General features: G+C 43.8%; 3 protein-coding genes across 3 annotated transcripts in view; 1 reads left to right on the forward strand and 2 right to left on the reverse strand.

Annotated features, from left to right (window-relative positions):
- Positions 1–853, forward strand: part of npnta (nephronectin a) — a 41,738-nt gene extending 40,885 nt beyond the window's left edge. The window contains exons 13-14 of the mRNA XM_068751129.1: positions 271–530; positions 718–853. Coding sequence (XP_068607230.1) covers positions 271–530; positions 718–828 — 371 coding nt within the window. The 3' untranslated portion in view covers positions 829–853. The remainder of the gene's footprint in view (positions 1–270; positions 531–717) is intronic.
- Positions 854–2,300: 1,447 nt separating this feature from the next.
- On the reverse strand, positions 2,301–8,955 carry LOC137907160 (arachidonate 12-lipoxygenase, 12R-type-like). The gene is made up of 15 exons (XM_068751477.1): positions 8,907–8,955; positions 8,654–8,832; positions 8,145–8,349; positions 7,975–8,056; positions 7,705–7,827; positions 7,493–7,596; positions 7,229–7,395; positions 6,821–6,964; positions 5,036–5,239; positions 4,835–4,921; positions 4,572–4,741; positions 4,313–4,434; positions 4,116–4,216; positions 3,810–3,980; positions 2,301–3,676 (listed from the first exon to the last, which is right to left on the reverse strand). Exons 2-15 carry the CDS (start codon positions 8,804–8,806, stop codon positions 3,497–3,499), a joined length of 2,013 nt encoding a protein of 670 aa, XP_068607578.1. The 5' UTR covers positions 8,807–8,832; positions 8,907–8,955; the 3' UTR covers positions 2,301–3,496.
- A 605-nt stretch (positions 8,956–9,560) lies between these two features.
- LOC137906305 (arachidonate 12-lipoxygenase, 12R-type-like) lies at positions 9,561–15,431 on the reverse strand. The gene is made up of 15 exons (XM_068750553.1): positions 15,354–15,431; positions 15,101–15,279; positions 14,592–14,796; positions 14,422–14,503; positions 14,152–14,274; positions 13,940–14,043; positions 13,676–13,842; positions 13,269–13,412; positions 11,484–11,687; positions 11,283–11,369; positions 11,020–11,189; positions 10,760–10,881; positions 10,565–10,665; positions 10,259–10,429; positions 9,561–10,125 (listed from the first exon to the last, which is right to left on the reverse strand). Exons 2-15 carry the CDS (start codon positions 15,251–15,253, stop codon positions 9,946–9,948), a joined length of 2,013 nt encoding a protein of 670 aa, XP_068606654.1. The 5' UTR covers positions 15,254–15,279; positions 15,354–15,431; the 3' UTR covers positions 9,561–9,945.
- Between the last annotated feature and the right edge of the window lie 597 nt (positions 15,432–16,028).

Genomic DNA, 16,028 nt, shown 5'->3' on the forward strand with positions numbered 1-16,028 from the left:
ATGATCTTGCTCAAAAGCTGAGTGTAACATAAATGCTAGATACAGACTGAAAACAGTGGGATCTGTTCGCTGAAGAAATAAGATCATTCTACTTTTCTTATTGCACCACTGCACTTCCTAATATCAACGTGGTTGCATTTTAGCACCTATGGTCATTTTAGTGTTCCAGTTTCTAAGGGTTATCAATTAAAACAATCCAGTCTTGTCATTGTTCAAATATAATTTATGTATTTCACTTGTTTTCATTCATTGACTGTAAATTCTCACCAGGCGGACGGTACCTCACCATTCCAGAAGTGGGCAACAAGAGAAACGGACGAGGGGCGCGTCTGGTCCTCCCACTCACCCCACCCTGGAATGACGGCAATCTGTGTCTGTCATTCCGCCACAAGCTGTCGGGACACCACGTGGGAATGCTGCAAGTGTTTGTGAAGAAGGGAAAGCAGTACAGTCCAGCAGTCTGGGGCCGGACAGGTGGAAATGGCTGGAGGCACACCCAGATCACATTATGGGGCACGGGCTTGGAAAGTGTAAGTATAGCACAAACATGCCAAAGTGATTTCTGACAATCATGAAAGGGGGGAATTTGTGTTAATGTGAATTTAAAAGGAGCGCCTTTTCAAAAATGAGTGACGTCTGCTTTGAGTCGGAACCCCGTATGCGTTGATTGCTCCTCTGCACCTCAGTGTGTGCCGTAATCGGTCTGTTGTTCACCAGGTGATCCTGAAAGGGGAGCGTGGGCGAGGCAGGAGCGGCGAGATGGCCGTGGATGACATCACCCTGAGGAAAGGCTCCTGCACAGAGGAGCACAATCTGAGGAGACTCTGACTGACGGAGCAGAGATAGGTCGAAAGGAAACAAGAGAGGGGTTTATCTCAAAGAGAACTGACTCTGTTGGGACAATCCCTCTGTCCTCCTGGGGGGTCTTCCTCACGCCCCCCCGTGCTCCTCACTCCCTCCTGCCATCTTACGAACAATACCAGAATAATCGTGCATCTGTAGAACAGTGGGCTGCTCTACCTTGGCTGTCCATGGATGAAAAGATTGAATTGGATGTCATGGGTGGATCCCAGCATCTTCTCAGCATCATCCTCACTCCTTCATCCTGTTACTCTGAAACCTGCATGTATCTTCTCAACATGGACATTTCGCCCATCTAACAGCTCTGGCAGCGTAGCAGCCTGCCCGCTAACACTTACGTATTTAATTCCTTCCTGCAGAGAGGACTCTCCCCTCACTTTTAGGTCTGGGTTGTTCTTTTTCTTTTACATTAGTATTATTGACAAAAAGCCATTACCTATTATTTGTTTGATGCTTCAAGTTGTTACCTTTGAGCAAAACACGAGAAGAGGTATTAATTTGCGGAGGAAAGAAAATGAAAGAGTATTTGCCATAATCTCTGAGATTCCGGTGATGTCAAAATTTACATTATCTCCAAGTATAAAACAAACTTGTGAGTCCCTTTAGCTTTTCTTCTGGGTTTTAACTGCAACAGCTCAGCTCTGCTTTTATTGTCTCATTATTTCAAAGACCGTTTGGATGAAGAACGCTTAGAAATTTAGCACCTTTTTTTTATTAACCCTGATCTTTTCCCAAAATTCATTGCAACACTTGCGATTTTCAGAAATGTGACAAACAAAATCAGTGTATGAGTTTCAAAACTTGGAAATTACCGTTTGTATTTGCATTATACAATACATGTATGTGCTTTATCATATTATGTGCAGTTTCTTATAAGGATGATACCAACAGCTTAAAAAAAAATAGCGTTATTGTAAATGTAGTTGTGTGTACATAGACTAAATAACTGCGGTCCCATTTGTTGTGTGATTTATGTGTTATGTCGTTTCAGACGGGAATAATCATTGGATATCAAAATCATAGATATTGCAGCATTTTTATCAAATACCGTATACAGTTTGAAACCACGTGTAGTGCAAGGTTGTGTTTAAAGTGCACAAAGTGGGTGTGTTCATATGGCACGATGTAGCCGTCTTTAACTTGTAAAGCGCATCACACAGTTGGATTTTGTATGACATGACAATGAAGAGCATTGGCTGGAATTTCTAAGGTTTTCCGTATGCATGGGTGCATTTACTAAAGTTCATATTTATCCAGACCAATATGTAAATAAAATACATTTGACTGAAGTGCTAAAAGTCTGTTTTGCTTTTTCTCAGGCCACTAGTGGCGTTGTTGACCTACATTGTCGACCCCAGTGCCAAGCTGTGAGCGCACACTAAGGTGCCAAAAGCAGGTGCTGTTATGAAAAATAGTTCAACGTTGTTGGTGGATGACAAGTAAAGCATGATGTTGAAACCCCAATCCACAAACCGGCAAGCTTATTTTCATCTAATATTCCATATATCACGCAAAGGGCAAAGATATATATTTGTTTTAATCAGATGTTAGTGCATTTCTATGACACATACTTACATCTGAAGGTTGGCAAGTATGAAATAGATGAGACTAACAGGAACCCTTGATCACAGTTCGAGTCATTCATTTGACTACCATCATAAATGACTGGAGAGTACTGTACATTGAAATGAAATTAACCACTGGGCTACCTTGCTACTTCAAAAATGTACAAAGCGTAATGTCAAAATGAATAACGTATTCAATGGTAGGCAAACGTACAGTAAGCATACAAAAGCTTTCTTCAGCATCACCTTGCCCATTTTCGTTTTACAGTACACAGAATATTATATAATATATAATATACGGTTTTCACAGAATCAAATTGAATCAGTGTCCGGCATCACAGAAGTGAAACGTTTTCACCGGATAGACCTTGCAATTGAATTCATGCTGCTCTCCAGAAGAATAAATGTGTTATGATCTCTAAACAAACAGCTCTTTCTCACTATCACACACACACCTAATCTCATCTACTCATATACACACAAACAAATCAAATTTTTGCACAAATAAGCCTTGCAATTTCAGCATTAGATCAGTGTCCAAAGAGATGATACTCCAAGTGCTGTTACAGACCATTGATGAAATGTCATGAAAAAAGTCTTCCCTTTCCCTCAAGGCAGCTTATTTATGACAACAAGGACAAGCAAACATTCCCTTTATGAAGATAAACCATCAGAGCAGGTAGAAATCCAGAGGGCAGAGGCAAACGCTAACACGCGTGTGTGTATTTTTCTTGTCGCTGCGTCATTTACCAATTGTTTTAAGAAGTCTTTCCGCAGGCATTCAGAGTGAAAGGAACAAAGGACACAAGAACGTAGCATTCAAAGATAGGGAACAAAGCACGATACCGGTAGTCTGATGCAATGAATAAGCCTCTATTGCATGTCCATGGAGACAACTCAGTGCTGATGGATCATCCACGAATGTCATAAGAACGATAGAGAAGTGACGCCCATCACGAATAAGAGCAGGTCAAACTGGGACAAACTGGGACAAGCTTTACTAAATTACAACTGAACCCGTTATGTAGCAAACTCTCATTCATAAAGTCAAACGGTCTTGGCTGTGATATTCAAATAGCCACACTATTTTCCACCACGACGGGATCCAAGTACGTGTACGGGACTTTCAGACTCTGATTTCTGGTTTTGATAATTGCACTTAAAATGTGAAGCTCCCCTTGAAAGTCCTTTATCACCTTGCAGGGACCGTCCTCAAAGAAATGCTCCTCCGGGTACTGGCCGAGAGGGACCTACCAAAATGCAGACATTGCGTTATTAAGACATTGGTTGACAATGACAGTGCTAGTTATATTCGCTGATATTATTTCACAGCCGGGACATTTAAGTATCCCGTCTGTGTGAGCACTGCTGCTAAGTACTTACGAAATCAGACGACTGCTTGCTGAGCAGCCACATGGTGGCCATGCCCTGCGCCGTTGTGTTAACGTCAGGGAGTGTCTGCAGCATCGTGGCATTGCTTGTTGCCCCCTTTGTGGTTGGTGCATCACGTTGCAAGGAGATAGGTGTGTTGGGCATCCAGCCGCCATAGTCGTACTTCAATTGTTTGAATATTGACAAAAGACATAAATCATTAAAAAGCACAACATATACACATGTTTTGAGATAAACAAATTCTATGAGGATTAATCGTGATTGATTTAAGAATTCAAATCCTATTGACTAATGCACCTGTCCAGAGTTGACAGCCGAGTGCTGGCCCGAGCAAGTAAAAATCACCATGGTGACAAACTTGACCATCTCAGCCACTGTGCACAATTTCTGTGGGATTCCTGGGAATTTATAAAAAATGACACAGATAAAAGCATTGAGATCAAGAAGAAGTCTTTTGTCTGGCAGATTTTGACAATTCTCTTTTATAAGCAGACCTGTGGAAGTCTGGGAGAGAAATCCATGCTCAAAAATGTCCTGAATCCACTTCTGGAGTTCAGAGTCTTTGCAAACTTCATCGTCAGTCTTGTAGTAGTAACCAAGCACTCCGTTCACAAGCCTTTAAACCAAGCACAACTCTACTTGGATGAGATGCCTTGGCATTCGAACCAGCGTTTAGGCAATACTGCTGCTAAATGCTGCAAGAAATTTAATGAATGTGCTTTTTAAAAATCATTATTTCCAGTAGTTTACTACCTGTGGACGATTTCCCAAAGCTTGAGTCCATCGTCTCTGTAGTAGAAGTTTGGGATAGTCCCCACCCCACGTTCAGCTATGTCATCTGGGACACAGAGCGAGCTGTAGGTCAGCGAGGACAAGGAGCGCTTCAGGATATCGATCATGGCCTCTCCACCAGAAGCTGCAAACTAGAGCATGGTAAAAAAATGTGTTAGGGATACGGTCAGAGAAAGATAAAAGCATTTAATATTGAACTGCTGAGCACGATGATCTATTAATACCTGTGTGAAAACTCCAATTTCAGATATCAGAAGTAGCCGAGCTAGATAGTTGATCTGCAGCGTATAGCGAGTGTGAGGTATGATGAGCTGAGGGAAAGGTGGAAAAACATGGTTCATTACACCAGAAGTAAAAATAGCGTCCATGCTGTACCATCGAAAGTAAATTTCCTTTGAAATAGTCGTCCTCTGCCTTGCAGTTACCTTATACAGAGGATGCACCATCGGCATGTTGCGCAGCAGCGACACTGCAAAGACCTCTGCCAGGAGATGAGTGCGCAGCAGGTGAACGTTGAGTTGATGCTCGCTGAAATCCGCACTTCTCACAAAAATCTTGGCCGTCAACCAGTCATACTTGGAATCGGTCGGGAAAAAGATGGGATTGTCTTCTCCTGGAATCTGCTTCAGCTGGAAGGAAGGATGAAGTTTGATGAGTTGGAAAGTGTTGGGACAAATGTCCTATTGTTGTCTCCCCAGGAAGCCTTTTTTGACAAACCAAAAGCAAGACCAAGAAAGGTGACACTTTAAGCAGGTGTTGGAAACGTGTTTTTTTCAGTCCTGTTTCAGAAATGAATTTTAAAGTTGTTTCATTTGGCATTAAAAACAGTCTGAATATAACTTTTCCTGGATTGCATTTATTAAAGTTGTTATTGTTGGCTACTAAAAGCTCATTTTCATTAAACTGTAGGAAATGTGAAGGTAATATGATCCAGTCTGACTATCCAGTGTACATAGCTTTCTCTAGCAAGGCCTGGCTGTCTCTCAGAGACATTGAAGCCAAAGTTATATTTGCACCTTAACATAAAGCCTTACATACAAGATAATTCAGTTATCAGTATGTCTAAGTTAGCTGATCAATAATTTATCTATCAATCAAATCTTATTAATTGACCAGTGGAAATACAAGGCATACAATATAATATCATCTTGTAAAGCATATCCAAATATATCCATTGTAACAGTTAGCATTAGCGATCAATTGAGAGATTCAAGTGGACATGTTGGTGTTCTGAAGAAAAGCCTATTGTTGAAAAGATGAGGGCTAGAAATGCAATGTCCTTTATGTAGTCAACCTTTAACTGTCCAATAAATTGCGTTTATGATCGCTGTTTTATGGAGCAGTAAATCCAAAGTAATTCACACAGTCCGTGTCCTTTCATTTTAATACCGTAATTGCTGAACTATTATGCGCACCTGTGAAAAAGTCGCACCCACTGAATTTTAAAAAAATATTTATTTTGTACAAAAATAAGCCGCACATATTCGTAAACTGCAGGTGTCTACCGGTACATTGAAACAAATGATATTTAACGGAACACGGCTCGTAACGATATCCGCAGCAGGTCTCCAAGGTGAACAGCCTCTGGCATGTTAGATCAAGGGAAGTCGGCAAATCAGATCCGTAACTTCGGGATAAGGATTGGCTCTAAGGGCTGGGTCGGTCGGGCTGGGGTGCGAAGCGGGGCTGGGCCCGAGCCGCGGCTGGGGGAGCGGTCGCCCCGTCGCCCTCCCCTCTCCGCCCGTCGGAGGCTGCGTGGCGCGCGCGCCCGCCTGGCGGGGTGTCCCCGTCCCCCTTGCCCTCCCGTGCCCCTCATCCTCCGTCCGCGGGAGCGTGGTGCGGCAGGGGTGGGGACGCCCGGGAGGTCGAGGGGGCGGGTTCCTTCCCCGCGGGCCGGCACGTCCGACGCCGCGTAGCGGATGGCGGACAGGCGGCGGGGACTCTGGACGCGCGCCGGGCCCTTCTCGCGGATCTCCCCAGCTACGCGCAAGCGGGGCTTTCCCTCCGGGCGGGCGGGCGTTAATTTCGTAACGTAAATAAATAGGCTTTAACGAAACACGGCTCGTAACGAAAGTGGGAAAATATACGTAAATTTGCCGCGTCGTTGCATTAACCGCAAGGTTCAAAATATTGGAAAAAAGTAGCGGCTTGTACACCGGGAATTACGGTAATCAGCTCAAGCTCAGTGCAGATCTCCAGGACAGCCTCACCTGAATAGCGATTGGCATCAGCTGATCTTCGGGGGTTTTGTGGAGCAGCACCAGAGGAGCCATGAGGTGCTGCTTCTTCCCATTGATGACGTTTGCTTTCAGTCCATCCAAACGCTTGTAGTCACACAGGAAGATGTTGCCTTTCTAAAAGTCGTATTTTGAACCAAGTCACAACTAGAACACTTTTTTTTTTTTTTTTTACAGATATACAATATATTTCTGAGTGCATTTCTTAACAGATTACATCTTGATTTCCACGCTGAACCACATTCTACATGGTCTCTTGTTTTTATTTTTTATTAAAGCATCTCTGCAGTCCTGCAATTCACGCAAAATATAGAAAGAGTTCATTGTTAAACTAACTTATTCCTCATTTATATGACATTTTTAACCATCTGTTTAATATACCTGCATTTCCTCCATTAAGCAGCCTCCGCCGCGTAGAAACACCATATCGTCAGTGACCGGAAGCTTATCCGGCAGAGCCGCACAGCGTTGGATCAATATCGGATTAACGCCATTTAGATACTGGTAGCCAAAAAGTGCATCATCCTCCCAGTGGTTCTTGACATACACTGGAAAGAAAGCAGGATTTAGCACAGCAAGTAATTACGCTGCATATGCACAGAACGCATGCCTCAATGTTGCAGCGTGTTTCCTTCAGAGCTGCACCTGATATGGGTGTCGTTTTGTTGCAGAAGACCTTGTCAATGTCTTTAAGGTTGGACCAGTTCTCCTTGCTACCGATCAGCCCCTTCAGTTTCAGTTCGGTCAGCCTGGGTCATTAAAAGAAGCGCATTTATTCAGACTTCATTTCTACTGACACGCTTCAATACAGGTATTTACTCTGGCTGCTGCTTCTGTTACGATTTATTCCATCTCACCCAACGGAGGCCGTGTAGAGAAACTCTGTCGTCTTGGTGAAGGAGAAGCGGACTTCGCAAGGCAGGGAAAGGGGGTTTTCTGCTTTTATGCAGTGAGGTAACCCCTCCTTATAAACATCCCATCTGAGAAATACAGAACAGTTCAGTACAAGTGCGAGTACAGCATGGGAGACGGTGTATGCTGACGACAATGTGATGATTTTATAAAATCAGATTACTCAGAAGTCAATATGATGAAACATCATACATGAAAGTAAAACTACCCCCCACCTATACTGCTCTTCTCTCAGCTTCAGCTCCTTCTCTCTGGAGTATTTGCCGAGATGATGAGTGTCATCCACGTTTCTCAGAGCTGAGAGAAAGATTGAGAAATTAATTTCTTTTTTGGTATCGTGTTTTTTTTTAGCAATAGTAGAGCAGTTACATCGAGTTCCACAAACCTGTTCCTTCCCTGAACAGTTGAACCTCACTGCCAGAGATCCAGCGATAAATTGGAAAGTTGTAGTAGTCGCCCTCGGGGGACTTCACCGCAACCTTGCTGGGAAACCAGGCATCTTCTGGGAAAAGTGGGAGAGGCCTTTTGTCAACCTCTATCAGCACCAGCTTTCCCAGAGAGGTGTGGCAAGACACTGAAAAATGTGATTTCTGAAAACAAAGTGGGAGAGGCTCTGAGTTTTCTTCAAATGCACAGCCAAAGGAAGCATAAAGACATGCATGAACACGTCATTTAGAGAGAGACTTTGAGAATAATAATCAGCATTAAAATGTTCCAAATCAGAGATTAGAATCGACTAACTGATAAAGTATGAAAAGAAAAATTGGGTGTGTGGCTCACAAAGTACAAGTTGTAATTCTAATAATTGTGATTGAATGCTTTTATCTGCAGAGTGCCAGGTTCAGAAATATGCTGAAGCATTAGGTGTGAAATCCGAGTAAATTCCAGACTCACGGCTCCCAGGTGGAACGCAGCAGTTCCTTGAATGCTTTTGAGCCACGTACGTTTGCTCTCCCCATCGATCCCCACCAGTTTAATGAAAATATTGTTGGTCGTAGGTGCCTGAGCAAGATTTGCGGTGGTTACAGTCACTTCATATTTAACCATTTTGGCTTTTTAGGCGTAGAAGAACCCTGGCAGGAAGAAAAGGGTTGTCAATTACATAGAAAAAAGTTGCTCGACTAGTTATGATCCCTTCTTATCTTACCTGAGAAAGGTCCTTCAGAAAATAACTGGGTTGCCTTTGCTTCTCTGTGAACGGAAAAGGGTGCGTCTGTGATGGTTGTCAAATATGTATTCGTGGTAGTTTAGTGGGTTGGGGCTGGGTTTTAGTTCTAGCGCAGTGGTAGGAGGGAGGGAGGGAGGACAGGCGGCGATTCAGGACGTGGCGTCCTGAGAGAGCGTTAATCATCTCAGGAAGCAGGGCCGGCTCTAGGCATAGGCGAGCTAGGCGATTGCCTAGGGCGCCACCTGCTGGAGGGGGCGCCACTCCAAGCCTCGAAAATATATATATATATATAAATTAAAAAAAAAAAAGGAAAATAATGAACGAATAAACGTATGTTAGAAAGTCTATATTATTAGTTTGGCGTTGCACGGCTCATAGACGCGTTTTCAGCCGATAATTGTTCGTTCTGACGCGAGTTGTCACATGTCCCATGTTCGTGAACACACCATGGTTCTCCGACGCCTTTGAATGCGTCATCTCCGTGTGCAGCGTCGAAGCTGGAATAGTTTCCCTCTCCATACGACGGTAGAACGCCGTTATACCGTGGCTTGTCTGTCTTTACAGATATTCTCCACTTCTTTCTGTTCAGTGATGTGCGCACATGCCAGAAGAACACAGCATAATAAATCCAGCTTTATTTGTGCAGAGGCAAACGCTAACACGCGTGTGTGTGTTTTTCTTGTCGCTGCGTCATTTACCAGTTGTTTTAAGAAGTCTTTCCGCAGGCATTCAGAGTGAAAGGAACAAAGGACACAAGAACGTAGCATTCAAAGATAGGGAACAAAGCACGATACCGGTAGTCTGATGCAATGAATAAGCCTCTATTGCATGTCCATGGAGACAACTCAGTGCTGATGGATCATCCACGAATGTCATAAGAACGATAGAGAAGTGACGCCCATCACGAATAAGAGCAGGTCAAACTGGGACAAACTGGGACAAGCTTTACTAAATTACAACTGAACCCGTTATGTAGCAAACTCTCATTCATAAAGTCAAACGGTCTTGGCTGTGATATTCAAATAGCCACACTATTTTCCACCACGACGGGATCCAAGTACGTGTACGGGACTTTCAGACTCTGATTTCTGGTTTTGATAATTGCACTTAAAATGTGAAGCTCCCCTTGAAAGTCCTTTATCACCTTGCAGGGACCGTCCTCAAAGAAATGCTCCTCCGGGTACTGGCCGAGAGGGACCTACCAAAATGCAGACATTGCGTTATTAAGACATTGGTTGACAATGACAGTGCTAGTTATATTTGCTGATATTATTTCACAGCCGGGACATTTAAGTATCCCGTCTGTGTGAGCACTGCTGCTAAGTACTTACGAAATCAGATGACTGCTTGCTGAGCAGCCACATGGTGGCCATGCCCTGCGCCGTCGTGTTAACGTCAGGGAGTGTCTGCAGGATCGTGGCATTGCTTGTTGCCCCCTTTGTGGTTGGTGCATCACGTTGCAAGGAGATAGGTGTGTTGGGCATCCAGCCGCCATAGTCATACTTCAATTGTTTGAATATTGACAAAAGACATAAATCATTAAAAAGCACAACATATACACATGTTTTGAGATAAACAAATTCTATGAGGATTAATCGTGATTGATTTAAGAATTCAAATCCTATTGACTAATGCACCTGTCCAGCGTTGACAGCCGAGTGCTGGCCCGAGCAGGTAAAAATCACCATGGTGACAAACTTGACCATCTCAGCCACTGTGCACAATTTCTGTGGGATTCCTGGGAATTTATAAAAAATGACAGATAAAAGCATTGAGATCAAGAAGAAGTCTTTTGTCTGGCAGATTTTGACAATTCTCTTTTATAAGCAGACCTGTGGAAGTCTGGGAGAGAAATCCATGCTCAAAAATGTCCTGAATCCACTTCTGGAGTTCAGAGTCTTTGCAAACTTCATCGTCAGTCTTGTAGTAGTAACCAAGCACTCCGTTCACAAGCCTTTAAACCAAGCACAACTCTACTTGGATGAGATGCCTTGGCATTCGAACCAGCGTTTAGGCAATACTGCTGCTAAATGCTGCAAGAAATTTAATGAATGTGCTTTTTAAAAATCATTATTTCCAGTAGTTTAACTACCTGTGGACGATTTCCCAAAGCTTGAGTCCATCGTCTCTGTAGTAGAAGTTTGGGATAGTCCCCACCCCACGTTCAGCTATGTCATCCGGGACACAGAGCGAGCTGTAGGTCAGCGAGGACAAGGAGCGCTTCAGGATATCGATCATGGCCTCTCCACCAGAAGCTGCAAACTAGAGCATGGTAAAAAAATGTGTTAGGGATACGGTCAGAGAAAGATAAAAGCATTTAATATTGAACTGCTGAGCACGATGATCTATTAATACCTGTGTGAAAACTCCAATTTCAGATATCAGAAGTAGCCGAGCTAGATAGTTGATCTGCAGCGTATAGCGAGTGTGAGGTATGATGAGCTGAGGGAAAGGTGGAAAAACATGGTTCATTACACCAGAAGTAAAAATAGCGTCCATGCTGTACCATCGAAAGTAAATTTCCTTTGAAATAGTCGTCCTCTGCCTTGCAGTTACCTTATACAGAGGATGCACCATCGGCATGTTGCGCAGCAGCGACACTGCAAAGACCTCTGCCAGGAGATGAGTGCGCAGCAGGTGAACGTTGAGTTGATGCTCGCTGAAATCCGCACTTCTCACAAAAATCTTGGCCGTCAACCAGTCATACTTGGAATCGGTCGGGAAAAAGATGGGATTGTCTTCTCCTGGAATCTGCTTCAGCTGGAAGGAAGGATGAAGTTTGATGAGTTGGAAAGTGTTGGGACAAATGTCCTATTGTTGTCTCCCCAGGAAGCCTTTTTTGACAAACCAAAAGCAAGACCAAGAAAGGTGACACTTTAAGCAGGTGTTGGAAACGTGTTTTTTTCAGTCCTGTTTCAGAAATGAATTTTAAAGTTGTTTCATTTGGCATTAAAAACAGTCTGAATATAACTTTTCCTGGATTGCATTTATTAAAGTTGTTATTGTTGGCTACTAAAAGCTCATTTTCATTAAACTGTAGGAAATGTGAAGGTAATATGATCCAGTCTGACTATCCAGTGTACATAGCTTTCTCTAGCAAGGCCTGGCTGTCTCTCAGAGACATTGAAGCCAAAGTTATATTTGCACCTTAACATAAAGCCTTACATACAAGATAATTCAGTTATCAGTATGTCTAAGTTAGCTGATCAATAATTTATCTATCAATCAAATCTTATTAATTGACCAGTGGAAATACAAGGCATACAATATAATATCATCTTGTAAAGCATATCCAAATATATCCATTGTAACAGTTAGCATTAGCGATCAATTGAGAGATTCAAGTGGACATGTTGGTGTTCTGAAGAAAAGCCTATTGTTGAAAAGATGAGGGCTAGAAATGCAATGTCCTTTATGTAGTCAACCTTTAACTGTCCAATAAATTGCGTTTATGATCGCTGTTTTATGGAGCAGTAAATCCAAAGTAATTCACACAGTCCGTGTCCTTTCATTTTAATACCGTAATTGCTGAACTATTATGCGCACCTGTGAAAAAGTCGCACCCACTGAATTTTAAAAAAATATTTATTTTGTACAAAAATAAGCCGCACATATTCGTAAACTGCAGGTGTCTACCGGTACATTGAAACAAATGATATTTAACGGAACACGGCTCGTAACGATATCCGCAGCAGGTCTCCAAGGTGAACAGCCTCTGGCATGTTAGATCAAGGGAAGTCGGCAAATCAGATCCGTAACTTCGGGATAAGGATTGGCTCTAAGGGCTGGGTCGGTCGGGCTGGGGTGCGAAGCGGGGCTGGGCCCGAGCCGCGGCTGGGGGAGCGGTCGCCCCGTCGCCCTCCCCTCTCCGCCCGTCGGAGGCTGCGTGGCGCGCGCGCCCGCCTGGCGGGGTGTCCCCGTCCCCCTTGCCCTCCCGTGCCCCTCATCCTCCGTCCGCGGGAGCGTGGTGCGGCAGGGGTGGGGACGCCCGGGAGGTCGAGGGGGCGGGTTCCTTCCCCGCGGGCCGGCGCGTCCGACGCCGCGTAGCGGATGGCGGACAGGCGGCGGGGACTCTGGACGCGCGCCGGGCCCTTCTCGCGGATCTCCCCAGCTACGCGCAAGCGGGGCTTTCCCTCCGGGCGGGCGGGCGTTAATTTCGTAACGTAAATAAATAGGCTTTAACGAAACACGGCTCGTAACGAAAGTGGGAAAATATACGTAAATTTGCCGCGTCGTTGCATTAACCGCAAGGTTCAAAATATTGGAAAAAAGTAGCGGCTTGTACACCGGGAATTACGGTAATCAGCTCAAGCTCAGTGCAGATCTCCAGGACAGCCTCACCTGAATAGCGATTGGCATCAGCTGATCTTCGGGGGTTTTGTGGAGCAGCACCAGAGGAGCCATCAGGTGCTGCTTCTTCCCATTGATGACGTTTGCTTTCAGTCCATCCAAACGCTTGTAGTCACACAGGAAGATGTTGCCTTTCTAAAAGTCGTATTTTGAACCAAGTCACAACTAGAACACTTTTTTTTTTTTTTTTACAGATATACAATATATTTCTGAGTGCATTTCTTAACAGATTACATCTTGATTTCCACGCTGAACCACATTCTACATGGTCTCTTGTTTTTATTTTTTATTAAAGCATCTCTGCAGTCCTGCAATTCACGCAAAATATAGAAAGAGTTCATTGTTAAACTAACTTATTCCTCATTTATATGACATTTTTAACCATCTGTTTAATATACCTGCATTTCCTCCATTAAGCAGCCTCCGCCGCGTAGAAACACCATATCGTCAGTGACCGGAAGCTTATCCGGCAGAGCCGCACAGCGTTGGATCAATATCGGATTAACGCCATTTAGATACTGGTAGCCAAAAAGTGCATCATCCTCCCAGTGGTTCTTGACATACACTGGAAAGAAAGCAGGATTTAGCACAGCAAGTAATTACGCTGCATATGCACAGAACGCATGCCTCAATGTTGCAGCGTGTTTCCTTCAGAGCTGCACCTGATATGGGTGTCGTTTTGTTGCAGAAGACCTTGTCAATGTCTTTAAGGTTGGACCAGTTCTCCTTGCTAACGATCAGCCCCTTCAGTTTCAGTTCGGTCAGCCTGGGTCATTAAAAGAAGCGCATTTATTCAGACTTCATTTCTACTGACACGCTTCAATACAGGTATTTACTCTGGCTGCTGCTTCTGTTACGATTTATTCCATCTCACCCAACAGAGGCCGTGTAGAGAAACTCTGTCGCCTTGGTGAAGGAGAAGCGGACTTCGCAAGGCAGGGAAAGGGGGTTTTCTGCTTTTATGCAGTGAGGTAACCCCTCCTTATAAACATCCCATCTGAGAAATACAGAACAGTTCAGTACAAGTGCGAGTACAGCATGGGAGATGGTGTATGCTGACGACAATGTGATGATTTTATAAAATCAGATTACTCAGAAGTCAATATGATGAAACATCATACATGAAAGTAAAACTACCCCCCACCTATACTGCTCTTCTCTCAGCTTCAGCTCCTTCTCTCTGGAGTATTTGCCGAGATGATGAGTGTCATCCACGTTTCTCAGAGCTGAGAGAAAGATTGAGAAATTAATTTCTTTTTTGGTATCGTGTTTTTTTTTAGCAATAGTAGAGCAGTTACATCGAGTTTCACAAACCTGTTCCTTCCCTGAACAGTTGAACCTCACTGCCAGAGATCCAGCGATAAATTGGAAAGTTGTAGTAGTCGCCCTCGGGGGACTTCACCGCAACCTTGCTGGGAAACCAGGCATCTTCTGGGAAAAGTGGGAGAGGCCTTTTGTCCACCTCTATCAGCACCAGCTTACCCAGAGAGGTGTGGCAAGACACTGAAAAATGTGATTTCTGAAAACAAAGTGGGAGAGGCTCTGAGTTTTCTTCAAATGCACAGCCAGAGGAAGCATAAAGACGTGCATGAACACGTCATTTAGAGAGAGACTTTGAGAATAATAATCAGCATTAAAATGTTCCAAATCAGAGATTAGAATCGACTAACTGATAAAGTATGAAAAGAAAAATTGGGTGTGTGGCTCACAAAGCACAAGTTGTAATTCTAATAATTGTGATTGAATGCTTTTATCTGCAGAGTGCCAGGTTCAGAAATATGCTGAAGCATTAGGTGTGAAATCCGAGTAAATTCCAGACTCACGGCTCCCAGGTGGAACGCAGCAGTTCCTTGAATGCTTTTGAGCCACGTACGTTTGCTCTCCCCATCGATCCCCACCAGTTTAATGAAAATATTGTTGGTCGTAGGTGCCTGAGCAAGATTTGCGGTGGTTACAGTCACTTCATATTTAACCATTTTGGCTTTTTAGGCGTAGAAGAACCCTGGCAGGAAGAAAAGGGTTGTCAATTACATAGAAAAAAGTTGCTCGACTAGTTATGATCCCTTCTTATCTTACCTGAGAGAGGTCCTTCAGAAAATAACTGGGTTGCCTTTGCTTCTCTGTGAACGGAAAAGGGTGCGTCTGTGACGGTTGTCAAAGATGTATTTGTGGTAGTTTAGTGGGTTGGGGCTGGGTTTTAGTTCTAGCGCAGTGGTAGGAGGGAGGGAGGACGGGCGGCGATTCAGGGCATGGCGTCCTGAGAGAGTGTTAATCATCTCAGGAAGGGTCATTAGAGTCAAAGGCATAAACTATATGACTTACCGGCACATATAAGCAATCTCTTTAGTTAACAACATGCTTGGCAGATTTGGTATCTTTTATCAGATCTTTGACAGTTCAACATGCTCTGCATAAAACACTCCTTCTACTGAACACTTTCTATCTGCGTGTATCTGCCTGCATGTGCTGCAGCATCTGCCCTGACCTGTCGACTGCTGCAGTGTTTGAATGCCAGAATGCCAAGATACCGTGACAACGTGAGAGTTTAAGATTACTCGCATCTACTGTTTTCTAAAGGCAGCATTTTCAACTCAATAAAAGCTGATTTGTTTTTTTTCTTCCCCTATATGACTCAAGTCAGGCTTGTTCGGCAGCACCAGGTTTTTATCAAGTCTGGCTTTTAGCATCCAGCTAAATGCTGCAAACCCAATGAGGAAAAAGGGGAGAGACGAGTGTAGACTCATATGTAAC

Source organism: Brachionichthys hirsutus, chromosome 17, assembly GCF_040956055.1.
Source record: "Brachionichthys hirsutus isolate HB-005 chromosome 17, CSIRO-AGI_Bhir_v1, whole genome shotgun sequence".
In the NCBI taxonomy this organism is placed as follows: Eukaryota; Metazoa; Chordata; class Actinopteri; order Lophiiformes; family Brachionichthyidae; genus Brachionichthys; species Brachionichthys hirsutus.

Coding starts and splice junctions, on each gene's coding strand:
- LOC137906305 (XM_068750553.1), bottom strand. CDS start 15,253: ATGGTTAAATATGAAGTGACTGTAACCACCGCAAATCTTGCTCAGGCA. Junction 11,370..11,483: donor TGGTGCATCCTCTGTATAAG/GTAACTGCAAGG, acceptor CCTTTCCCTCAG/CTCATCATACCTCACACTCG. Junction 11,190..11,282: donor AAATTGGAGTTTTCACACAG/GTATTAATAGAT, acceptor ACCATGCTCTAG/TTTGCAGCTTCTGGTGGAGA.
- LOC137907160 (XM_068751477.1), bottom strand. CDS start 8,806: ATGGTTAAATATGAAGTGACTGTAACCACCGCAAATCTTGCTCAGGCA. Junction 7,828..7,974: donor CTGAGAGAAGAGCAGTATAG/GTGGGGGGTAGT, acceptor TGTATTTCTCAG/ATGGGATGTTTATAAGGAGG. Junction 3,981..4,115: donor CGGCTGTCAACTCTGGACAG/GTGCATTAGTCA, acceptor AAACAATTGAAG/TACGACTATGGCGGCTGGAT.